Source organism: Corticium candelabrum, chromosome 12 (assembly GCF_963422355.1).
Source record: "Corticium candelabrum chromosome 12, ooCorCand1.1, whole genome shotgun sequence".
Classification (NCBI taxonomy): Eukaryota; Metazoa; Porifera; class Homoscleromorpha; order Homosclerophorida; family Plakinidae; genus Corticium; species Corticium candelabrum.
In genome coordinates, this window is record NC_085096.1 from 2,752,794 (window position 1) to 2,777,982 (window position 25,189).

Below are 25,189 nucleotides of genomic sequence, written 5' to 3' on the forward strand. Positions count from 1 at the left end.
GCAAGTCTTGGTACTGGTGAACTAGCACGTGAGGCAAGGCTGCAAATTGAGAATGATTCATTAGATAGTCAGCTAGTGCAAGTGATGGTAAGGCATGCTCGTCAAAGACTGAGTGATATCAAGGCAACCAAAGAGAAACTCACTGGTTTGGGTGCAGCTGGAGGCATGTCTGTAGCAATGGCAAATACAGAGTCCTTGTTGGGTAAAGGCCAACAAGCTCAAATGCTAGTGAAAGGAGCATTTGTTGTTGGGATTGTGAGTGGAGTTGCTATGATTGCTTTGTTTATTCCTGGAGTAGGATATGTTATTCCTCTGATCGAAAAAGGAATTGTTTCTACCGCTGCAGTTCAAGCTGTTTTGGTACTTCTCAGTGCTGGAGGATTTATGGTCGGTGTTGCTGTAAAAGAGAAAGTTGAGAAACTTGTAGATCAACTAAAACAACTGGCAGATGATTTTCAAAAGCTGCACAACAACCTGAGCAAAGTTACTAATATCCTACTTGAGAGAACCAGAACTTTTGAGGGTGACATTGCTTTGTTGCAGCCAGAACCCTCTGCAACAGAAAACAGGTATGAAAGGATGGGAGTTACAGAAGTCATGAGGTCATTCCTTAGAGATCTAGAACAGCTCTCACTGAATACAACTGATGACTGAAGCAGCAAGAACAACATTTCTAGAAACACTAACCTAACTGTATCATTGTTGTCATTTTTAGTTCATGTTTGTCTTGCATTGGCTTTTAGTCTAGATGTTTTCTTTGTTCTAGCTGCAGCGTGTGATCGTTTATGCTATGCCGTATTGAGTTTACAACTGATGCTCTCTTGGTGTTTGTATTACTGTCTCAAGTCTTTCATTCATTCTGTAATACATTTGTTATGATATGATATCTAGGCAACAAATGAATTTTGTCAACTACCTTGGTATAGTACAAATGGGTCATAACTCTTGTTGATAAAAAAGACAAGATGAAGGCATAATTCTTATGTGCTTGGATCGTGGCTGTATATATATATATATATATATATATATATATATATATATATATATATATATATAAATCAGGTTTCTAAAGAGATAACTTGGGTCAGCTTCTGGACAGCCAGTCTGCAATCTGGTTGCATGTGTTGTTTGGTATAAACAAACTGGATGACCGGTTGCTGTGCAACTTTGATTTGACATTCTAAGTTGGCAAACTTTGCCATCATTTGTACAATCTCCCTACCTCCATGGCCAGTGATTCTGTCGTCATGTCACTCTGTCTATTGCTATGTTACCCATCATATGGACATGCATCACAGCATTCTCAATGTGAGAGAAGCAGCCAGGAAGCCTCCCATACAGCAATCTTTTCTTGCAGTTTATAATTTCTCATAACCGTGTGGCCTCGTCCCCAGACTCACGTGAGCCTGGCAGTGTCTGGTTCCCATAAGACACATACGGGAACCGGACACTGCCAGGCTCATGTGAGTCCGGGGACGAGGCTAACCGTGACTACTACTAGTAACATTATTGTAGAAATAGATATAAATAATACCATTTGATCACAATAACAGTCCATACAAGAATTAAATAAATACCTACACGAATTACTTATGCACTATACAACTCTGACAGTTGAATATCAGATCTCAGACTCAGTCTCTTCACTACCTCATAAGCCACCACAATCACACAGCTACTCGGCAACACAACCAGCAACCTCGCCGTCAGTCCCTTATACACCATCGTCCAACCATCCTCCGCATACAACCGTCGAAACGCCATCACTATCGACTGCCCGCCGAGAACCTGAAGCCGAGTACGCACGACATCCATCGGATTGGAGAGCACACAAGCCATGAGTCCAGAAAAGCATCCACAAGCGGCTTGAATGAGCTGCATTGGCACATTTTCCGGTTTTCGACTGAGAACCCAATCGGTCGTCATCGAATACGTCGACCACCAAACTGCACTGTTTGGAGCAAAAGTCAAAATGGAAGCCCAATATCCGCGATAGAATCCCAAAAGTCCGTGCTTTCTGTAGATATGTTTCATCATTATCGATACGTTCCGAATCGGTTTCCTTCTCGGTTTTCGTTGTTTCGATTCATCTCCTACTGGAGTCGGCAGTCGACTCGATCGTTGACCTTCCATCATCATTTTCTGCGAGATGACGTCAATGGGGACGGCAATGCTCTGACCAATCAGACTGGCGACGCCGCCGGCGACAAATCCCCGTATAAAGGTGCCGTGATCCCTCAGTGAGTTCCGGATGACTTCATACGCCGTTATGTACACTTGTCCGGCGACTAGTCCGAATGTATAGGGCAGGAAACCTTTGTACAGGCCTCTTACACCTTCCAGACGAACGATGTTCTTGAAAGCGTCCCACGCGCCGAGATAGACGTGACGTTGTGTTTGTACTTGTAGACGAGTCTTGACGAGCTGTGGAGGGTAGAGGAGGGCACGGAGGCCGATGAAGACGCTCGGGCCGATAGTGTAGTACTTTCTCAAGTCGATGTGACGCCATTCGATTGCGTTGGGTGGAGGGACCATCGAGTTGGCTTAGTCTGTCTATACGGGTTAATCTGAATAGTCACGTGACAACATGTTGTTGCTTAGAGGAATTACCAAAGCGTCTATATGTAGTTTAAAATAATTTATAGATTACTGATGGTTGTATATAAGCAACAGTCAAGCAAAGAATCAAACTGATAAAATTATAGCAGTACGGTAAAACATCCGGGAGTTTTTCCAACTCCGGGATATTCTGATGTATATTTGCTCGAGTCGTTTAGTTTGCTTTTTACGTAAGTCAATTAGCATGCGGTTAACTCTCAGCTTTAGATTGTTTTTTAGGAAATATTCATAGAAATGTGAGGGGAGAACGAAGGCAGAGACTGCAGGATGTCATTCATGCAGGCAATGCTCTGAAAGTAGCACTGGATTTTGGCTTTGATGACACAATGAGTGAAAAGGTAACCTACAGTTTATAGAATGCGTAGGTAAAGCAATTGACTGAGTGTGATTTTATGTTGATGTGGACAGACAGACAGACAGACGGACAGACAGACAGACAGAAAGATAGACAGACAGACAGGCAGACACATAGACAGACAGACACACAGACAGACAGACACATAATAGACAGACAGACAGACATGCAGACAGACAGACAGACACACAGAGAGACAGACACATAGACAGACTTACACACAGACAGACACAGACGAGACGCGTACCTATGGGGGTTGGGGTCGGGGGAGAACAAACCGACCTAAAGTGCGTTCACGAATTAAAGCGACTGGTGAAATGTAGGGTACAACCTAAGGTGTGGCATAGTGCTAGGGGTCCGGGGGGGGGGGGGGGGGGAGGAGAACAAACCGACCTAAAATTCTGTTCAAGGTCTGCTCACCTTTATGGTGCATGCCTGAAAATTGCATTTGTATGCAGAAGGCACACATACAACGGTTTATTTCATTCTGAATTTAGGAGCTTCGTACTTTGAGTAATCAAGTAAGAGAAGTCTACAGCAGCAGTCTAAGGGCCGAAGACCCGTTTCATCTGCTTTTCACAAACTACAGCAGAACGAGTCTCCTACACTCACTACTATGTCGTACCATGAACGAGGATCCATTTTGTTTACCAGTATGGTAACCAACTATTAGTTTGGAACACACACACACACACACACACACACACACACACACACACACACACACACACACACACTCACACACAACACACACACACACACACACTAATTGTTTCAACATTTGATTTTATCGATGTTGCATGTCTCTTTCTGAACGTTTGTGTTTGTACTATGTAGATCGATATGAGGGAGGAAAAGGTGACACGTCTCTTTCCAAGAGAGGACATTGTGTTTCTTACTCCTGATGCTGTAACAGGTTTATGTGATTTATTCTGTTGTTACTTGTTAGTAATTGAATTGTTTTGTAGCACTAGAGACTCTGGATAAGACGAAAGTCTATGTGCTTGGTGCAGTCGCCGATAAAACTGTTAAAAAGGTTTGATTATTTGCAATTTACTTTATTGACAGACATGATACAAAAGGGCAGGCAGGCTGTCAGGAAATCAGACTGACAGACAGACAGTCAGACAGACAGCCTGCTCCAAATTTGCCAAGGGAGGTGAAGATCTCTGTAACCAACTCCTAGCCTTAGAAGACACCCAGAGTTTGATGCTACTGCTACGGTACTGCCATATTCCACGCATCAATCATCTAGGAAGAACAGTTGCACCTAGTCTGATGAAGTCTGCCTCACGAATTCACGACAGCCTGTCTCAATCATCATTAAACATATTATTAAATGTCCTGACCTAGAAAACGACCAATGGACACAAGCTACATTGCCCATTTGATATGGTGGGTTTGGCATGTCACCTGCAGAATCCCTGTCTAGCATTGCATTTGTTTCTTCATAGGTGCACAGCCTCGTACAACTTCCTAAATTCTTCGAAGATATTCAAGATTCGGTTGATCTACTCGTGGAGAATAGACAAGATGCAACCCCATTATCAATAGGATTTGAGCTGGAGCAATTATTACCACACAGCAAGTCCTTGGAAGACCTCCTTAGCAATACAGAAGGCCTTCAAAAGAAACTGTCGCAGAACCACTTTAACAGCATCACATCCGAACTACTAGGAAATACAAATTCACTTCGACAGGCTGCTAGACTCAGATCGTTGCAGGGCAAACCTGCTGGATCTTGGCTTGAAGCTGTCCCAACCTCTCCCAAGTTTGCACTAAAACCCGCTAACTTCCGACTAGCAACTCGGTTGAGATTGGGCTGCAGCATGCCTATGTCTTCAGCAATTGAAAGATGCGAGTGTAGCAAGATCAATGACAGAGAAGGCTATCACCTTCTAACCTGTAAAACTGGAGGCAGACCCATCTGGTCCCACGAATCAGTAGCAAATTTGTGGTGTGATTGTTTACGAGACCTAAACATAACACACAGAAGAGAACCCAGAAATCTTTATGAAGGAAGCAATTCTCGTCCTGATATCATAGCATTCGATGCCCAATCTGGATATGATATCGAGCTGGACATATCTGTTGCCCACCCGTGGAATGAGGACATCATCTTACAAGCCTCTAAGGTGGATGGAGCCGCTGCCGCCAAAAGAGAGTCACAGAAGACGGAAAAATACAGCAAAGAGATTGATGCTATGGGAAATGCACCCAATTGCATTCCTCTGGTTTTTTAGCATTACTGCCGCTGGGGATGGAAAGCCCACCAATTTCTACATCATCTGTCCCTATTATCTGTAGATGAAGATGGACACCCAAACAGTGGCGAGTTCAAGACATACTGGAGATGCTGCCTGTCCGTAAGCCTCCAGAGATGCAACGCACAAGTGCTCTCAAGAAAACTATGTAGACTTTCTTTTAGCAAGAGCAGTTGTACTGCTTATAGCATACAGTTATTTAATCATCCTACGTAGTAAGCGGCCGTAAGGGCCGCCAGACATTGTTGTAGCATGTTTTCCTTTTCCTTGCTGGAACCATTTAGAATGTAATAGTGTTGAAATTTTAAATATATGTATTGACAGACAGACAGACAATGAAAGAGACATTCAGAACATCATTCATTAGAGTTTGAGAAGTCTTCGATCTGTATGTCTCAGTAGATGGACATTTAGCCTGCTAATAAGCAGTTTTTATCTATAGTGTTCTTGTAAAATTTTGGTTTTTTTGTTCAATAGTGAAATGAGACAGACAGACAGACAGACAGACAGACAGACTGACAGACAGACAGACAGACAAACAGACAGACAGAATGAGCAATATACACAATTATTTATGTGCTTTACTGTACAGCCCTATATAGAGCTGGTTTCTATAGAGTTTTAGTTTGGTAGATATGTGTGCGATTGGGACAGTAGAGTTGCTTAGTTGTGTTGAATGTAGGTTTCAATGTTGAAAATATATGTGATTAGTAGAAAATTAGGAAGAGCAGGACAGTTTAAGAACTTTCTGAACATTGATGAAGCATTTGTTAATTATAAGTAGTTGGGTTTTGTTGTGTGGCCCATTGTGGACTTTTGGACTGGTGTTTGAACAATTAGACTGTAATAGTGCTGATGTATGAAAATATATGTATTGACAGACAGGCAGACAGACAGACAGACAGACCACTACACACATTCGAACAATCGGCCTGACATCCTAGTTTATGACTCGGAGACAGGATTTAATGTTGAGTTAGACGTGGCACTAGCTCACCCATGGGCATCAGACATCTTCCGTCGTGCAGCTACAACTGGGGAAGCGCGGCAATGAGAAGGGAGCAAATCAAGGAAAACAAGTACACCCAGGAATCCGGTGGATAATCGCCAACTGTCTTGCCTCTTGTATTCAAACATTTTGGCCGTTGGGGGGAGAAAGTGTCTGAGTACTTGAGGGTTCTCTCTGCTTGTGGAGGGATGACAATGGACGATCTAACATTGCTGAGTTCAAGACACACTGGAGACGACAATTTTCGATCAAGCTGCAGCAATGCAATGCAAATGTGATCTCTAGGAAGATGGCAGTAATTTCAGCTGGACAAAAATCTTGCAGTGTCCTTGACGAATATCAATTTGTTTTAAACTAAGTGGTTAAATGTATTCTGATCCCCCCTATGGCGTCATCTGTTGTAGCCTTAAGTGTTTGTTGTTGATTTAGAGGAACTTTACTTAGAGACTAGCTTTTAAGATCTTGATGGAAATTTCTTTGGATTTGAAAAATATGTATTTGACAGACAGACAGACAGCAATCTACATTGACTGCACTGTAGATTGCTCTACCCAGTTCTTCAGCCACTAATTTGGCTCCAGGTACAGTCTGCATTGTTCTCTTTTAAGGGTTAGATGTTTGTTTGCTTTTAAAATCTAGTCCTAGTAAACTCTCGTAGTTACAGAACTTTATATAGTTACCTTGCTAGCATTGTATTATAGATGTATGTTTGAAATAAATGTTATTTGACAGACAGACAGACAGACAGACAGATAGATAGACAGGCAGATTATTTTGTTGCACAGATCCTCTACTTGTACACATCCTAAACTTCTATGATGAACCAGTCCTTCACAGCGAAATACTTTAAAACATTAGTGGACTTGGATAATGTCAAAATCAAATACTAAACCATCTAGAGCAAACGTTGATACAAGAAAATGAGTTGACAGACAGACAGACAGACAGACAGACAGACAGACAGACAGGCAGACAGACTGGCAGGCATGTGGACAGAATAAAACAGATGGATTATGAGAAAGGGATTAGGTCAATAGATGGACTGATTATACCTAACTGAGCGTGCAATTGAAACTTACTGGTTTGGTACAAAATAGACAGACTGACAAACGAGGAGACAGACAAACAGAGTGCCAGAAACAGATAGATAGAGACAGGCTGGATTATTAGACTCAGTTTTTACTCTTACTTAAAGCAGCATAAATTAATAATGAGTCTAATAAACCAACCTGTCTATATACCTACTTTCTGTCTGTCCAGTTGTCTCTCTCCTTGTTTGTCAGTCCATCTATTTGTACGTATACCAAACCAGTCTTCTTCCCAGGGTTTTCAGAGTGGTTGTCAGGTATCCACCGCTTTAAGGGGCATGGTTTATATCGATTTCAGATATCTGGGAAAAGAAGTAGAGCAAACTCCCGGATAATCAAGCATTGTTGCAAAACAGACAAGAAATTGCCAAACAGAACATATTGCACTGTTGATAGTCCATGATCTGAAAGAGTAAACTAAGAAAGCTGTAATTTCTGTCAACACAGTCTCATGTTTAGACTATGGCAAGGCTAGGCTAGATGTCTACATCCATTAGAGCAAGTATACACAAGCTAAGTGAAGAAGCACTACATTGCAAACCCTCTGCGTGCCATACCTTTGCAGCTTGAATGCAATTAGACAGCAAGTTAAGAGAAAGTGAGAGACTGACTTTTGGTCACGTATTTGCCTCAATTAGCGATCACATGTTGCACGTGGCCTAACAAGTCGGTCGTCATACATACCTACCAAACGGTGTTACTATATCTAGCGTTTCACATGTCGGTAAATATAGAGTGGTGGTCGGGAACATGTGGAGTGATGGTTGGTGTTTGTCGAGTGCTGGTCGGCACCGACCGCCTCCGATCACTGTGGGCAGAACCCTGCAAACCAACAAGTTCCAATCACCCACTCAGCTAGCTAGCAAACTTGTCGATAATCTTGCAAGACAATCAGTCCATCTATTGATCTAATCCCTTGCTTGTACACCAGAAGTACTAACTGCAGTGTGGAAAATAGGAAATTATTTTGGCTCGGACAGACTGAGCCGAGATAGGACATATTCTTGTATGGTGTTACATGATCCAATATTAATTTCCTGTAAGTGCCTCCCCTACTGCAGCCATTTTGCATGTCATTTTTGATAACCAACTTCAAAGGGAGAAATGGTGTTAAAGGCAGCTGAGGTTTTCGCTGGATATAGCATGCTAGGAGCTAGGCACCCAAGTTCATGAAATTAACAGTTACACCATTGGAAAGGACATCATGTACTAAGAGACAAGGTTTATACTATCATTTATGAGTATGGGTGGATGTTTTGTTCGAACACGTCCCTACGGTGGCACAGTATTTGGTCAGACAAACAAATTTGGTGGGACATTGTCCTATGTCCTACCGTTATTTTCCACACTGTAACTGCTATACATACTGAAGGAAGTATTTTTGATTTTGATCCACGTTGTTTGCACTCGTTATCACATTCAATATTTTTTCATTTTTTGGTTTAGTTTTCTATTTGCTGCATGCATATGCATGTTATGGACAGACTGGGAGCAGACAGACAATGTCATAGATATAAACCATTACTGGAGTTTCCTCACTGCAATTTCCTTCCTACTTGTCAGCCATGTTTCTGATCGAATGATTGTGTGTCTGACTTATACTAGAGGTTAACTCTTGATGCGGCTGAGGGAAGTGGAATTGCTGCACGGAGATTACCAATCAAGGAATATTTACACCAGACGAAACCATCATACACAGCCACCATGACTATCAATCAAGGTTCGTTACTTATCAAATAGTAAATTAATTTTTGTTTATTATTTAGCTATTTTTTATTTTTATTTAATCAATGCATGCTGCTGTGTTTATACAAAGCTGTGTCTCTCACACGAGAAGTCATTTCTTTGTATTCAACATTTTTGTGAAATATATGATTAATCAACTACAAGAAATAAGCAAACATAGACAATAGGTACATGTACACAGTGGTGTGCCAGTCACGTGACATACCCTACCACGTAACACGTGACCAAATAAATGTCCTGTATGTTTAATATGTGGACGTGCATCAAGCTGCATAGCTATGGCACACGGAGGGTTTGCACTGTACTTCTTCAACAGCTTTCATTTTGTTGGTAGTAGTTGGGGACAAAACTCGCTGTTGTATGAACATGTAATACAGTGGTGGTCATGTTGCTGTGGGTTCTAACTGGCCAGGCAAGTGAGTAAATGTAACGCATGAATGTGTCTGGATGTTGTCTTTATCAAGGCATGGTTTTGCATGTACAGTACTCTTGGTGCATTAAACAAAATGGAAATTTAGTATGGGATAGACTTTGTGCCATCGTGGTTGCCCAAACTCACGCATGCACACACACATAGACATGCACACACAAGCACATGCACACACACACACACATGCATGCATGCGTGCACGTGCGCACGCACACACACACACACACACACACACACACACACACACACACACACACACACACACACCATGGTAGTGTGGATAGCATTTCTATGTTTTGAATAAGTCAAGACTCTGTATCATGTCTGTATTGTGTTAGTATTCGACATCCTGCTAATGTACCAAACAACCGGAGATTGGACGGCATCACTTCTATCCGCAATCCCACCGAGGAAAGGATTTATTGCAAGAGACGAAGACAGACAAACATATAACAAGTAATAGCAATCACAGTGTCAATGTACTACTAACTTTGATATCAACATCAATAAATTCTATTGTTATGAAAATCGTTGTCTTATGTTTCTGTTGTCTGCTTGCCTTGATCGGCCATCATTGAGTTGTAAACACGTTTATATAATGTATTCAATTTGATTTGCATCCAGTGGGTTATTCCTTGTGGTCCAAATGCTTGTGCAGCTCCAGAGAAGACTGACATCATGCTGCTATTCCATTGCAGTTTCATAGTGTTTATCGTTGGTGATGGGACGTAGGGAAGCTGCAATACAAAGTGAATCAATTCAAATCTATTTGTGGACAAGACAGCAGGTAATAGAAATATTAGTTTTTATTCTGTTACATATACATTATGTGCGATCAAACTCAAGTAAAGTCGTGTAGTTGGAAGGCAAGCAGTCATAGTACTGTCAACAAAAATATAAACAAAAAGTTGTGTATGCTCGTGGCTATGCTAATTAATATCTATGCTCCAAAAACAACAACAACAATAATAATAATAAATAATGGTTAGCGACAATGGCTACCACTCCATGGTTTGGGGGTCCAAACCCCAGTGACGACAGTAAATTCTGAAACTTGTCTGTCTTTCTTTCTCATGTTTCTCTAGCTTTATCCATGAGATTACGACTCGTTTCAGTCGTTGGGGAGTTTCCGTGGTTTGGCGAACGGTCCGTTGACGATGAAGTTCAGTGCTTTCCTGGTGGTCATTGATATCCACTAGGCGTACTGTCCCAATGTTCGCGGTTACCGTAATGCCTGCAATCTATATCAAATTGGCTAGTCATTGATCGCTGTGTGGACTACACATAAACGTGTACCCCGCTGGGCTCACCTGCCGGGTTGGTGGGCACCCAGATGGGGGTAAAGACCCCACTTGCCCATCATGGAGGGGCATAGCGACACAATAATAATAATAATAATAATAATACGTGGCTTAGTGGTTAGCGACAATGCCTACCACTCCATGGTTTGGGGGTTCAAACCCCAGTGACAACAATAAATTATGAAACTTGCCTGTCTTTCTTTCTCATGTTTCTCTAGCTTTATCCATGAGACTATGACTCGTTTCAGTTGTTAGGGAGTTTCTGTGGTCTGGCGAACGGTTCGTTGACGATGACGTTCAGTGCTTTCCTGGTGGTGATTGATATCCACTAGGCGTGCTGTCCCAATGTTTGCGGTCACCATAATGCCTGCCATCTATCAAATTGGCTAGTCATTGATCGCCGTGTGGACTACACAGAAACGTCTACCCCACTGGGCTCACCTGCCGGGTTGGTGGGCGCCCAGATGGGGGTAAAGACCCCACTTGCCCATCATGGAGGGGCTAACGACACATAATAATAATAATAATAATAATAATAATAATACACGGGAATGCATCTATCTCGGTTGAAGGTGGCTTCGAGCAAGCACCTGAAACAGATGCGAGACATTACCGTACGTTTTGCAGTTCTCTTCGTGTGCGGTCCAAGAGCGGGAAGCCTATGCAAGGTCAGTATCACCGTCTCACTGAGCAACCACCTGTGGACATGAAAGAGACCTACGGATGGCTAATGGCAGCGAATCTTCCTGCTCAAGATCAAGCTCTTCCGACTCGGTACTATGAGCGCAAGATTCTACATCGTGATGTCAGTCCTACTTGCCGCATGTGCAGTGTAGGCCTGGAAACAGTCGACCACATTGTGGCAGCCTGTAGTGCTTTGGCATCAATGGACTACACTGATCGACACAATCAGGTGGCCTCTATCATTCACTGGGATGTCTGTCAGCATTTTGGGCTTCCAGTGGAGAGCAGATGGTACCGGCATCATCCTGATAGGGTTGTGGAGACGGATGACATTACTATGATTTGGGATACAACCATCCCCACTGCCAGGAAGATCAAAGCCAATCGTCCAGACATCTGTCTTAGAAATAAGAAGACAAACACCTGTCTTCTTATTGATATCAGCTGTCCTGCTGATGAAAACATTGGCAGGAAACATGCTGAGAAGTTGGCAAAGTACAGCAACTTGCGAGTGGAGATAAGCCGCATGTGGCATTGGCGATCACTGGTGGTTGTGGTGGTCTTGGAAGCTTTGGGCACAGTGCACGCAGGTATTGCACGGTGGCTGGACATTATTCCAGGTCATCACAATCTGCAGCACTTGCAGTAAACAGTGCTTCTGGGATCTACTCGGATCGTTCGTAAAGTCATGTCTTCTTTCTAGACAGCCGTGATGGTCTAAGTACTTCTGAAGCAGGGTTTGCTTCCGGTACTTGTAATAGACTTTACAAACCTGACTGATCTGGTTGAGCATGACATAAATAAATACGCACAGTAAGACCCCGTCCCATACTTCACAGACTAAGCTGACATGAGCATGGGGTGATACAAGAGTACGTAGGGTATATACAAAATGTATAGAAATAAAAAATCAAAACTAAACAAAAATTTAAAAAATTATATATTAATATTTATAATAGAATTATATTAAACAATAACAAATTTTTATTTAAAAAATAATATTTAAATTTTCATTAAAAGATCAATTGATATTAACAACAGCTTGCAGACGTCAAGTCGGCGAGTAAACCTCAATTTACGGACAGAACAGAGACATTCAGGACACAAACTACGTTTCCATAATTCTCATCTAATGACTAAGATCAATTGGGGTCACCTGCAGAGCTGACGCGACTGGTTTCGATCTGTCTGACGACGAAGACGTTGAGATCGTCTTTTTCAGCTTCTCCCACGCTTTTCGTGATTGATCGCCATCACTCCAAACTCCCTGTTTATATTGTACATACGCGAGTCCTCCAGCAGCGGCAAGAGCGACAGATTTCTTCACAACAGTAAATAACGCCATAAGGCACGCATAATCGCCTGGTAAAGCACGTTAGAAGGTAGGTGTGATGAATGAATTCCGTTGCTCATGAATGAAATTCGTTGGGATGATATTGTCTTTTCCTGGTCATTTTTCTCAAGTGATCGATGTGGCCAGATGGAGCTCTTCTTCCGGATTTTCATGAAGTTGCCTCGCAGAGCAAATCGTATCGACGTCGTTCAGAGAGGTAGCGTTGCTGTCTTACCTTGGCTGGTGTGTGTGTGTGTGTGTGTGTGTGTGTGTGTGTGTGTGTGTGTGTGTGTGTGTGTGTGTGTGTGTGTGTGTGTGTGTGTGTGTGTGTGTGTTGTGTGTGTGTGTGTGTGTGTGTGTGTGTGTCTGTCTGTCTGTCTGTCTGTCTGTCTGTCTGTCTGTCTGTGCAATACATATATTTTCAACATTGAAATCTACAATCAACACAACTAAGCAACTCTACTGTCCCAATCGCACAAAATCTCCACCAAACTAAAACTCTACAGAAACCAGCCCTATATAGGGGTGTACAGTAAAGCACACTTAATAATTGTGTGTATTGTTCTTTCTCTTCACTTTCCTTGTATGTTCCAGTAAGCGGGATGTCTTCCTGGTAATCACTCTAGCGTTACATTGTTGTAACTGAACTGATAAACGTTGTCTCCAATATGTTGTAAAATTGGATGCATTCTGATGACCGTCCTCATCATAAGACATGAGAGAAAGAGTCTTTAAAAACTGTTGAGCCTCATCACCCCATCTGCCATAATGTTCAAATACCAAAGGGATTGCTGTTGGTGCATACCCTCCTGGTAGCAGTTGGGAGTCATACTTTGTATGTTTGATCTTTTCTCTTCTGGATGCGGCAGCACCTTCAACATAAGCAGCTCTAGATAGGATGTCTTTGCTGAATGGATGTGATAACGCAATGTCTAATTCTGCTGCTGGGGTGCAGAATGATTCCGCAACATAGATGTCTGGCCTTCCACTGGAAGTGGTGTAGCGATCTTTAGGCTCAATGTAGTACGGTAAATGTAACTGGCTGAGACAATCTGCCCACACAGAAACTATACAGTTGTGAGACCACACTGGTCCACCTCCAAATTTACAAGTCAACAGATGATACCCTTCTCTATCGATCGTTTTTCCACATTCACATTCGTACTCATCTGCCAACAAAGGCAAGGGCATTGCCATTCCCAACCTCATTAATGCCGCCAAGCGGAAATTTCCAGGTAAAATTGCGAGATTCTGGGTTGATGGAGTGGCATTTAGCCAAGAGCCTGCACCTTTTCCTTGCAAGGAACGTAATCTTGCTGAATCCTTTCTAGATTCTTTATCCAATAAAATATTGACTTGAGCTTTCATGACATTATCTATCAGATGATGTTGCAGACGCTTAGTATTAGACAATAGATCATTCACTGATTGATCAGGATGTAAACATTCATGAAGAATGTGGCCTACAGAATTTTCAGGCCTTTTTGAGGATAGCAAAACATCAATCTGAGGTTCTAAAGCTACAAAACGTTTTGACAGCTCATGCACAGAATGAGCCCACGAGGACACAAAAATCAAGTTTGATATTTCTTGTAGTGATGTCAAGCCAAAACCACCATATCTGATAGGCAAGGTTGCTTGTCTGTCTGTCTGTCTGTCTGTCTGTCTGTCTGTCTGTCTGTCTGTCTGTCTGTCAATACATATATTTTCAAACATTGAACTATTATACACCATCTAAGCAAAGCAACTAAATGCTACCCAAGCCAATAGGACTTGGTTCTACCTACAACTATTTATGTTTATGTTGCTGTCTCTTGAAACAATCTTCTTTATTTTTCTGTCAATCACTCTAGCATTTGATTGTTGTAGACACACAGAAAACACAGATCTGCAGTATGTCTTGAAGGTTGATGCATTTGGCTTTCTGTCTTCGTCTCTTGATAGCTGTGACAGTTTCTTCAAATAGTCTTCAGCTTTCTCTCCCCAACAGCCCAATGTTCAAAGACTATAGGCACAAATGTTGGTCGGAAACCTCCAGGCAAGAGCTCCTGGTCGTACTCTTTGATCTACAGATTTTCTCTTCTGGTTGCCTGTCTGTCTGTCTGTCTGTCTGTCTGTCTGTCTGTCTGTCTGTCTGTCTGTCTGTCTGTGTCTGTGTCTGTCTGTGTCTGTGTCTGTCTGTCTGTCTGTCTGTGTCTGTGTCTGTGTCTGTCTGTCTGTCTGTCTGTCTGTCTGTCTGTCTGTGTCTGTCTGTCTGTCTGTCTGTCTGTCTGTGTCTGTCTGTCTGTCTGTGTGTGTGTGTGTGTGTGTCTGTCTGTCTGTGTGTGCGTGTGTTTGTGTTTATGTTTGTGTTTGTGTTTGTGTATGACAGAAGACTGCTGAAGCAAGTTCTTTTTTAGTCAACTGCTCCTTGCACCAAGACTAGCTGATGACCCAAAACTTAGACAAGATTCGGCATCAATTTGTGAAATGTCAACATCTCTCAAACAAACTGGGAAGTCGTAGCTTCTGAGCATTCTACTCGGAAAGACAAAATCATGTCTGATGTAAGAAGTTTTGAAACAGACAGAGTAAAGAAAATTGAGAGAATCAAATGTGTCATGAAATGTTTACTGGATCCACCTCAAGTCAACATGTTGTACATGTAATCGAGACTGTCGATCACGAATTGAATTTATTGCTAATGAGCGAACTTACAGCAACGTTCCAAAACCCACACAACAATCTCTGAGATGCTCTTTGTGTACCGGAACATGTCGATTTAAAGCTGGACTTGCTTCTTATATGCGAACTCATCCACATCAATCTCTTTTTTTACACATTGTGCAGGAGTCACTAGCTGTAACTGAGTAGCATTGAAGGAAAGGTGTGTTGTGTGTGGGGAGCTTGCCTGCGTGCGTGTTGACTGATGTAATTAGGATTGCTGTTTCCATAGTCATGGGGCAAGTTGTTGCCTCAGACGTAGAATTTGTGGCACCAGTAAAAAGATCAATTATTGCTGCAATAGTTATCAAGATTTTGAGAGCCTGACTTTTTGTTGAGAAAAATATCATGCAACTAATTAATTAATGGATCCTGTTCAACAACGAATGTTAATGTTGCAACAGAAGATAACTAATTGTCCAGAAGTTGGTGCAAAGACTTAGACAGCTTGATAATATACACTTATTTGATGAAACTCTGCATGTGCTGCACCATCAAGAGTCTCAAGTCTGTGGAAGACTGCACACTTGTAGCTAGAAATGATCTGGCGCTGCGGCTTTACTGTGGCAGTCTTGCTACACACATCTAGTGGTATAGTGGTTTCAACTTATAAGCACATTCTGTCAATTGCGTTTGATACCAACAGTATTGTTTGAGGCACTGACTAAGATCATTTATCCAGTGTGTAGCAGCATGGTAGCATAGCTGTATTTAACTATTCAGTATTCTACAGCAACTCTTGAATACGAATGTAGGCATTAATTAAAGAAATTTACCGTAATTAGTATCAGTGATTTTGAAATAATATATTAGCATCAACAGTCAAAGTGCCCCTTGATGCCTTAATGTGGACGCCATTGTGAAATTTGACCAGCAACACTGAATGTTGCCACACCACAACTGGGGGACCATGCCAGACTCCAAGACCGGTGTTCCGTGGTTACACGACACCATTTACCGTTTTACCATTAGTGGAGTTTTCTTTACCAGGAACAAACGTTTTTGTCTCGCTTAGCCAGATATTTTCTGCCACTGACAAGCCATTTCAATAGTTAAATTAGCCAAGGGCTTGAAAAGCTAGCATAATTCTGCTTTGCTTGAAAGCTCTCTCATATTTATGTGTGTCCAATAAGTTCAATTTTTGAGCTGCATGTAAAATCAATTTGAGCTGGTTGTTAAGCTGACTGCAGAGACTTCAGCCTACTCAGCTTGTTCATGTTCCAGTAGATTTGGAAAAATGACTAAATGAGTATATCCATGCAGACTGCCTTTGTAAACATAAACCGGTAATATGTGGAAATATATTATAACAAATGCCTTTCTACACTACTGTTGGTTAGGTCGTTTAGCCTCTCTTGGCTCATACTTGCTCGTTTTCCATCTTTTGAGACAGGAAACGAACACTGGAACGATGAAGTAATCATAGAACCTAATGTCATTATTATGCATAGAACTTCAGGAACCTCTCTTATCATACATACAGCCTAGACAGTCTGCTACAATCACATGCAGCTCAACAAGTCTCTCTATCGTGCCTACGTAGAGAGACTTGTTGTCACGTACCAAATTTTACTTTTCTAGTTTTTTAAATTTTACTTTTCTAGTTTTTCAAATTTTACTTTTCTAGTTTTTCAAATTTACTTTTCTAGTTTTTCAAATTTTTGAGGCGATCTCCGTATGCAGAGACAGAACACAGTTGACGCTACATGCTTTTCTTCCATCTACATATTTTTTCAAGCCGTGTCTTGCAACGAGAATGCGGACATCACTACATACAACTTCTCTTTTATTCTATTGCATACATTATGCGTTATTGCAACTTCCAGGTGTATTATTTCTACTATTTATAGGATAACTTCAAGTTCACATGCCTAGACGTCTTTTCTGTGTAAATTAAATGCGATCGAATTAATTAAATTTCTTTGTGAACTTGTTGTACGGCATTGGTTGATTACCAACGTACGTGCTATTTACTACGCCAGACAACATATTTTGTTTTCTAAGTTAGAATTGTCACTTCGGTTTGTTTGCGTTTTAAATCTTGTTATTGCCAGAATTCTAAGTATTTTATATATCACGTGAGGTAGTGAAATTACGTTAGTCGCACACGCGAGTCTCTTGCCTCTGAAAGGAAGCGTAAATACTTGGTCAACTATAGTGTTGCTGTCAAAACGAAGAAAGGCTGTGGACAGGTAAGCGTATAGCTTAGACAAGCATGCAGCTTTTCGCTTTCCAATTAGCGACCCCCACTAGGATACCCATGCACCTTTGACGGGGACTCAAGCTTTGCAAAATCGATTATCGCATCGAGTTACGGTGTCGCGTAGAGAATACGCTGCGACTGTGAGCACTGCAGACATGGTTTACGTAAAACGGTCGCTTCCTAGTCGAAATCATTGTTGTTACTGCGTTCGAGGAGCGTCTACACACACACACAGCCGCAACTTTGTCGTTTCTGTCTTATAGGGAATACAATATGCAGTCTGTATAGACAATTGCGAAGCGTGAACGTGTGCGGCTAGTCTAGAAGCTATAGGTAGGCGTGGCCGCTCCAGTTTGAGGACAGCGGGATTTGACGAGATTTCTGCAAGTTTACGCAGGCGTTTGACGGTTGCTATGAGAAGTATACATGCAAGAGTAACAAACATTTTATTTTTAGCGCCGTTTCGAGGACCGTTAGCGTATACCTGCATAGACTTGGTGTGACACACGAAAATGCAACAGGTTTTTCCTGCTATTGAAGTTTAACCTAAACTTGCATGCACTCGGACATTAATAATTTTGTTATTAAAAGCATTCAACTATATCTAGACAACGCTTTGTCATTTTCTTATAGATGTCTTTATCAAAACTCAAAGACGTTGTAGCAGGGTCCAAAGCTTCCCTAACCAAGGGAGTTAATGCTGTTTTTGATATGTGTGCTCGAACCACAAAAGCGGTTGAAGACCTCTTGTCAGCTTTGCAACCAGATCAAGCCTTGGCCCGATTGCTTTTGAGTGACCTGAAACATTTGCTAGATCGTTGTTGGCAAGCAGCCAAGAGAGCAAGAAGACTGTTTCGAGGACTAGTAGACATTGCTGCAGGTCCACTAGTTCGTGAAGCGAAACGTCAACTAGACGGTGAATCAATAGACCGCAAGCTGTTAGAAAAGCTTGTGAAGAGGGTTTGTACGAGGCTGAAGTTAGTAAAAGAATCAGTAGGGAGTTTTAAACAGTTGGGTGTACACAAAAGTATTAACGCAGCAGAAGCAGAAGTGCGGGCTCTCCATGGTCGGATACAAAGTGCTAAAAAACTGCAAACAGGAGCGTTTGTTATAGCGGTTGTGAGTGGAGCTGCTGGTCTCATTTTGTGCACTCCCTCACTGACTGCTGCAATCATCGGAGCAAGTGTGACCACATCAGCAGTCAATAATTTTCGTACAGTTCTTGGACTGGGACAGGAGTCAAATGCTGAGGTGTCAAAAAATGTCGAAGATGTTGTAACGAATCTACAGAAGCTGCTCGCTGAATTTCAGAAAGTGTACGATGACTTCCGGAAAGTTGATAACGATATGGACGATATAGACAAGAATTCCCAAGACATTGAAACTGACACTACTTTCTTGCACCCAAGAGTTTCAGCAACAGCAGACAGGATTGATGATCTGGAAGAAATGGAATACCTTTCTGCACTTATTAGCGACCTGGAAGAGATGCGAAAAGATATGCAAAATGATGGCTAACTTTGAACTTTTACTAAAACACAAGACAGAATTAAGCCGATAGTATTCATTTTGATGTTTGTCTTTTGTATTCAACTGTTTTTAAACTTTCTGTTGACTCGTTTGGATAAGTGCATGCGTGTTTGTGTATAAAACAATTTTGTTTGTTGTGAAACTTATGGGACGGGGAATTGCAACAAACATACTATTTGTTACTACGTGCACACGCACGCACGCACGCACGCACGCACATGCACACACACACACACACACACGCAGTGACACACACACACACACACACACACACACACACACACACACACACACACACACACACACTCACACACACACACACACACACACACACACACACACACACACACACACACACACACCTACCCCACACACTTGTTCTTGCGATATATAGCGATACATTAGTTAAATCAGGCAAGGCTCCAGTAGCTACGATTCTGCTTAGTGTGTTTTGCATATTTTTACTTGTAGTGACGAACAAGTTTTCTGATCTGTGTTTTCTGAATGACGAGATCAAGTTTAGGTTTGACCAAGGTTTTAATGTAGAAGAAACTCGTAGATGTGGTAATGCACGAGAGCTGTGTGTGATTTGCTTGATGGATTTTTTCTAGAACGAGGGTTTTCTATCTAGCCGTTATGGGAATGACTGAGATAAATGGAAGTTGTTATAGGATTCTCAGTGACGTCGCTGGACCTCTCAAATTGGGGAGGCCATCTGTTGAGGTACACAACAATAGACCTTTTCTGCGGGCGTGTCACTAATGACGTCATCGCGTCTCACTGGGGTGCTACTTTGATGTCTTGGCGTTTGTATTAAACTCGGCGGCGTTGGCCGCGTGAGTTTTTTTGAACTTTAACTACCACGTATAGCGATGCATCGAATTAGGTAAGGCCTCAATAGGACCCGGCTCTTGTGTGTTTTGCAGACATGAACAACAGCTTTCTGATCTCTGTCGTGACTCTGCGCGTAATTTTAAGTGATGATGTAACATTGGGAGATGACAGACGTGAACTGTGGGTACAAACTTCCGTACGTAGTAGGATATCGACTAGACGTGTTCTGTGTGGTACGCAATTACCAAATCGTTTGGTTTGCACCTCCTGAATACTTCCTAGAATGTGCAGGAATGACCGACGCGAAGAGGAAGCCTATAGACAAGTCTGGTGGTACTGAGAGGGTGGAAGGGAAGGCATGATTTCATCTTGAGTTCTGACTGTGCATCATGTTGGGAGCTGCAGCAGGAATTGAAGGAAAAGCAGAACAGCATCAAGTTACTTGAACGACGAATGAGGATGGAAGGGAATTGGAAAGTTGAGGCAATTCGGGATAATAATGAAAAGACCTTGTTTACACACGATTCTGCAGCTATAATAATTTTAATGATTTTTTAAAAGTTGTTAGAGTATGCTGCCAGTTCACTTAATTAAATACTGGTCAAAGAGACATACAACATTTGCAGGCAGCCAATCGAGGAAATAATGTTCTCTTTCACCTTTGAATGACTTGTTGCTAACTATGATTTGTCTTCCTTTTGGCCTAGAAAATCTGAGATGAAAGACTTTTCTCTTGTTCACAACATTCTAGCACCAGAATCAACTTCATTACTATTTGAATGACATCAACTGGTTGCCAAGGGATTCTCTATGTTGAAGTCTACCACAATTATTTGAGAGATTTCTTCAGAAATGGCCTGCATCATTGAAGCAAAGAAAATATTAATTAACAGAACGTCCTTCAGATAGGTGTTTGCAGTCTTATCCAGCTCTATAAACACCACCACACTGTGTAAGTAAGTAAGCATTGGTTGCAATATCTCCATGTATGTTTGTATCACAACTATTTCCTGGTGGCATATCATACAGGAACTTACCAAGCAGTCTATTTAGAATAGTTTTCTTAGTACAGCACAATTAATGTTAATGATATCAATTATTGTTTGTATATGTCAATGTATTGGCTCTCACTATCATTCTGGTCTATACTGTAGGTGTCACATGCTCCAGGAGACAAAACACTGCCACTTGCTAATCGACTTCATATTTATAATGCTCAATTACTCACAGCAATATACCTACCTGCTACGTACATTGCAACGTCCAGCACACACAAAACATGTAGCCTACTACGTACGCAAGTTTGTACTCACAGTTCATCTCTGTCGAGTCTAACTGTTACATCAACACTCAAAATAAAGAGGCAGAGTCACGACAGAGATCAGAAAGAGGTTGTTCATGTCTGCAAAAGACGCAAAACACAATAGAGCCGGTTCCTAATGAGGCCTTACCTGATTCGATGCATCGCTATAAGTGCTAGTAAGAAAACTTGTTGCTTTCCCACGCGGTTAACAAACGCCGAGACATCGAAGTAGCACCCCAGTTTGACGCGATGACGCCTTAGTGCCACGCCCGCAGAAAAGGTCTTTTTTACGACCTTCTCTAGAAGGGCACACACACTAATCTAGATCATGCATACGAAGATCCTGTGAGGGAAGCGAAGATCTTGTCTCAAGGCACACGCAGAGCGAAACTGGCATGTTGGCATGCTCACGCGCATGCACCAACACGTCATTCTTCTTGCCAAGCTTGCGGCATTGCACAATGGGGACACTGCCAGGCTCACGCACAGCAGTTTCAACTAGCCCGCAACTTAGTTGTGCGCATGCTCAGTTAAAGAAGACCTGTTCGCTCGAGTGACATTTGCGCACAGATACTGTAGAAAGCCTAGGCTGTTGTTTAGGGTATGACCACACAATTGGTTAGTGTCGCTATCTGAGATAGATCTCGGGAAATCTCGAAGGTCTTTGTAGCATGTGATACGACACATTTCTCGTCCTCCTGCTTTGTCTTGTTTTCCGAGGACTTTCGTTTTAATCCAGCAATTTGTGCTTACTAGAATTCAGTTCGTGGGAGATGCTACCGATGTATGCTTCGTGGTAATGGAAGAATCGAGACCTACAGATGGCGGAGTCAGGTTTGTGTGTTTGTTTTTATTCTTACTGACAGCACATTCTACAGACCTCTACCGCTATCAGAGATGCCAATTGTAGTTTCTGCCTTTCGCTTTTTGACTATTGGCCGATGCAGTGTGACCTGTGGCATGATATGCTAATGCATATGGTGGGCTCTTGATGTGCTTCTTGTGTAGCTGCTGGCACTGGCGACGGTCATACTAGGGAGACTGATGCGGATGCTGAATGGCACACTTTGTGTACATTAGATAGTTGCATTGGAGTGCAACTGGGATGTTGACAACTTTTTTCACACTCAGCTATAGGCAGGCCCTGATCCAGATGGTGTTTCCAGGGGTTCAGGGGATTTCAACCCCCTCTTTTTCAGTAGGCGTGTTTCAATAATTTCATATAATTTCATTACAAAAGAGAAAATGCTATAAATAACTGCTACCAGGTCAAACACCTCTTCCCAAAAATTCGTGGATCCGTGCCTGTATAGGGCACTTGAACAAGTCAAGACTGCCATAGGTACTATACTGACTCAAATGGGATGAAATAAGATAGTTGGATTGCTTGAGTAAGGTCTTCTGAACGTAGGGCTTCTGGTGCTACTGTTTCTATTTGTTGGATTAGGTCAGTCAATTTGATTGCTGACTGACCTGTGGGAACAAGCTGATTGGTTTTACTTTTTGAGTGGTCTTCCTCCTTTCTTCTGTTGCTGACAACTGGAGCAGGTGTTGCAGTTTTCTGAGTGTGGCCTCCACTCTCTGCAGAGAGGTACAAGAATAGAGGCTCCTTGCCTCTTTGTGAATGAATGCATTGCTAGATGGCAGTGGACAAAAAAATTGGTAGGATGCACAGAAACACTATCTGCTCCAACATCTATCTTGTACAACTGGAGAATCCTGTTTTGTGGTCTACACATTTGTACTGACGTCCTCACAATTGAACCTGGGGCCACATAACCTGCAAGGCTCTCTGGGGAAAGTAGGGAAGGGATGTGATGCGCCATATCCACAGACTAGACTGACAACACTTGTATGCTGGTTAACTGTTTCTGTATACGTCTTATGTAGTGTATGGATTACGGAAGGGCATGAGAGTGATGAGGTAAAGAACTGCTACATACAGGTGTACCATTCAAATTCAAGGTACGTAGAACCAGTGTTGGTACACCATTAACAAGTTTTTATTGGAGAGTTAGTTTTACCATAAATATGATTTTACTTACATCCCAAGTTGCTAGGCATAGTTTCTCTAGGCACGTGACCTAGGACATCTTGTCATATTTTAGCGTTATGATGATGATGACTGTTTATTTTGCACCAAAGATACAGTACCCGTAATAGGCAAACTACGGAATAAAAAGAAAGAAAGAAGTTAACTATTGAATGAGCTATATGAGAAGAAAGAAAAAGAAAATTAGCTATTGAACAAACTAGTTCTCAAACCTTGGTAACTCTAGTGGCGATCTCTTCCACACCCGAGAGGTCCCTCTAGTAACATGACCATGTTTCCGTTCTTGTGTCACCATAGCGTCTAATTTGTCCGCGTTCCCTGTCTCTGACGTTGATTAGGTCGTCGCTCGTACAAACCTGTTGTCGATCCTTGCAAAGAAGTTCTCCAAGAGACCACTAGTTAGTCATGTGTACGCTAGCCTGTCCTCGCGGTCAGTTCCTTCATATATCTTGCAGAGGTGAGTGGCAGCATGTGTCTGTGTTTCCAATCGTTGGCTGTATGACGTACTTCATATTGTTGTTCCCCAGCAGAGAGACTCAGAGGTTCGCACATACTGAAACCTGTCGACGACGTTGTCTCGTATGAACTCCGTTCTTCTTGTTTTCTCATGGGTTGACAGTTGCCCCGCGTTTGGATAAAGTAGCTGCACCTTTTGCATCAAGAAAGAAGGTGGAAGCACCTGTGTAGACGAGTGTTGAGTCGCAGCTGACCACACTTTTAGGCAGCTAGGAGCCAATTCACGTGTCAAAAGACTCGAATCTGTATCATCATTTCTACGAGGCGTACACAAAAGCCGAGCGACGGTGGCTGTGGTGTCTCACACGAGTCTTTAGCCTCGGTATTCCAGACTGCTTTCTGCACGTGATGGGAGGAGAGAAGAAAGCAGTCTGGGGACAGCTCTGTTGTAAGTGACTTCAGAAATAGGCGGTGTTCATCTTAATCGATAATTACCCGCATTCATTAGGAACAGTAACAAGCACCAGATGGCTCGTGGGATATTGCCAGAAGCTGTTCGCTACCAGCCGACTACAAACGAACGGGAGAACGTAGAAAATGAGTGACTTTACTGAATCCGGTAGAGAAAAGGCAAAGACGTCGCGACCTCGTACTAAAATCGCTTAGCAAGCAGTTGAAGGGTCTTCAAGGCTTCAAGTCGGAACAACCGCTGCAATGGCGTCCGGTAACGTCTGACAGGCATTCGCTGAGTTATCGTGTCATCAGGAGCGAAACTCGTAGCGCGTTGCATTTGTGTTAGCTGCACCCCACTGTGCTATTACAGTCGTCTGAGAATCGCTTAGAGGTAATTACAAAGTACTCATTAACGTCAGCAGTTGTCTACAGCGCTGATTGGCCGTTTTTTCAGCGGTGGTTTTGATTGAAGCGGATGTTTCTGAACTTGAGCAGTCGTGCCTTTTCCGAAGTCACTTACAATAGAGCTGTCCCCAGACTGCTTTCTTCTCTCCTCCCACCCTTTCCTCCCATCACGTGCAGAAAGCAGTCTGGAATACCGAGGCTAATGAGTCTTGTTTGCGATCATTGATATTATCTGCAAAACCCCGGAGATGTGAGATAACAGTGAAAGCGACCTCTTGACCACACATACAATCTATAGAGTTATGGTACGAACTTCTACATTTACTTTCTTGCACGTTGTTCGCTTATTGTCATTCAGACATAGAAGAAAGAATGGAAAACGTTTCACAGGAAGTGACGGTATGTTGCCGATCGCACAAT

General features: G+C 42.3%; 6 protein-coding genes across 10 annotated transcripts in view; 4 read left to right on the forward strand and 2 right to left on the reverse strand.

Moving 5' to 3' along the window:
• Nucleotides 1–1,487: 1,487 nt before the first annotated feature.
• On the reverse strand, nt 1,488–2,535 carry LOC134187763 (solute carrier family 25 member 44-like). Its single transcript, XM_062655912.1, has one exon. It carries the CDS (start codon nt 2,533–2,535, stop codon nt 1,591–1,593), a length of 945 nt encoding a protein of 314 aa, XP_062511896.1. The 3' UTR covers nt 1,488–1,590.
• Nucleotides 2,423–9,989, forward strand: LOC134187765 (tRNA methyltransferase 10 homolog B-like). 2 transcript variants are annotated; one of them, XM_062655915.1, is made up of 7 exons: nt 2,423–2,547; nt 2,839–2,957; nt 3,472–3,627; nt 3,812–3,890; nt 3,943–4,010; nt 8,941–9,055; nt 9,850–9,989. In XM_062655915.1, the coding sequence occupies exons 2-7, from the start codon at nt 2,946–2,948 to the stop codon at nt 9,969–9,971; spliced, it is 552 nt and encodes a 183-aa protein (XP_062511899.1). In that variant the 5' UTR covers nt 2,423–2,547; nt 2,839–2,945; the 3' UTR covers nt 9,972–9,989. The 2 variants fall into 2 exon arrangements, with proteins under 2 accessions (XP_062511899.1, XP_062511898.1); XM_062655914.1 differs by lacking the exon at nt 2,423–2,547 and adding an exon at nt 2,725–2,789.
• On the forward strand, nt 4,021–5,631 carry LOC134187764 (uncharacterized). Its single transcript, XM_062655913.1, has 2 exons — nt 4,021–4,369; nt 4,429–5,631. Exons 1-2 carry the CDS (start codon nt 4,367–4,369, stop codon nt 5,215–5,217), a joined length of 792 nt encoding a protein of 263 aa, XP_062511897.1. The 5' UTR covers nt 4,021–4,366; the 3' UTR covers nt 5,218–5,631.
• Nucleotides 9,901–12,841, reverse strand: LOC134187766 (uncharacterized). The gene is made up of 2 exons (XM_062655916.1): nt 12,653–12,841; nt 9,901–10,248 (listed from the first exon to the last, which is right to left on the reverse strand). Exons 1-2 carry the CDS (start codon nt 12,839–12,841, stop codon nt 10,048–10,050), a joined length of 390 nt encoding a protein of 129 aa, XP_062511900.1. The 3' UTR covers nt 9,901–10,047.
• Nucleotides 12,842–17,624: 4,783 nt separating this feature from the next.
• Nucleotides 17,625–19,404, forward strand: LOC134187970 (uncharacterized). The gene is made up of 2 exons (XM_062656151.1): nt 17,625–17,724; nt 18,369–19,404. The coding sequence occupies exon 2, from the start codon at nt 18,369–18,371 to the stop codon at nt 19,251–19,253; it is 885 nt and encodes a 294-aa protein (XP_062512135.1). The 5' UTR covers nt 17,625–17,724; the 3' UTR covers nt 19,254–19,404.
• A 757-nt stretch (nt 19,405–20,161) lies between these two features.
• The window catches only part of LOC134188094 (uncharacterized), an 8,132-nt gene continuing 3,104 nt past the window's right edge, over nt 20,162–25,189 (forward strand). The window contains exons 1-3 of one of the 4 annotated variants that reach the window (XM_062656286.1): nt 21,956–22,003; nt 22,159–22,236; nt 23,293–23,367. The gene's annotated coding sequence lies outside the window, so the exon portion shown is untranslated. Of the gene's footprint in view, nt 21,052–21,253; nt 21,522–21,955; nt 22,004–22,158; nt 22,237–23,292; nt 23,368–25,189 lie in introns of those variants that run through there. The other 3 variants (XR_009971257.1, XM_062656284.1, XM_062656287.1) reach the window with 3 other exon arrangements.

Bases quoted from the DNA above. Each gene is read 5' to 3' on its own strand.
- LOC134187763 (XM_062655912.1), bottom strand. From the start codon at position 2,535: ATGGTCCCTCCACCCAACGCAATCGAATGGCGTCACATCGACTTGAGA.
- LOC134187765 (XM_062655914.1), top strand. From the start codon at position 2,753: ATGTATATTTGCTCGAGTCGTTTAGTTTGCTTTTTAC. The intron at 2,958-3,471 runs GTAACCTACAGT...TTCTGAATTTAG, and splicing joins ATGACACAATGAGTGAAAAG to GAGCTTCGTACTTTGAGTAA. The intron at 4,011-8,940 runs GTTTGATTATTT...GACTTATACTAG, and splicing joins CCGATAAAACTGTTAAAAAG to AGGTTAACTCTTGATGCGGC.
- LOC134187970 (XM_062656151.1), top strand. From the start codon at position 18,369: ATGTCTTTATCAAAACTCAAAGACGTTGTAGCAGGGTCCAAAGCTTCC.
- LOC134187766 (XM_062655916.1), bottom strand. From the start codon at position 12,841: ATGGCGTTATTTACTGTTGTGAAGAAATCTGTCGCTCTTGCCGCTGCT. The intron at 10,249-12,652 runs GTGACCCCAATT...TTTGTATTGCAG, and splicing joins CAGTCGCGTCAGCTCTGCAG to CTTCCCTACGTCCCATCACC.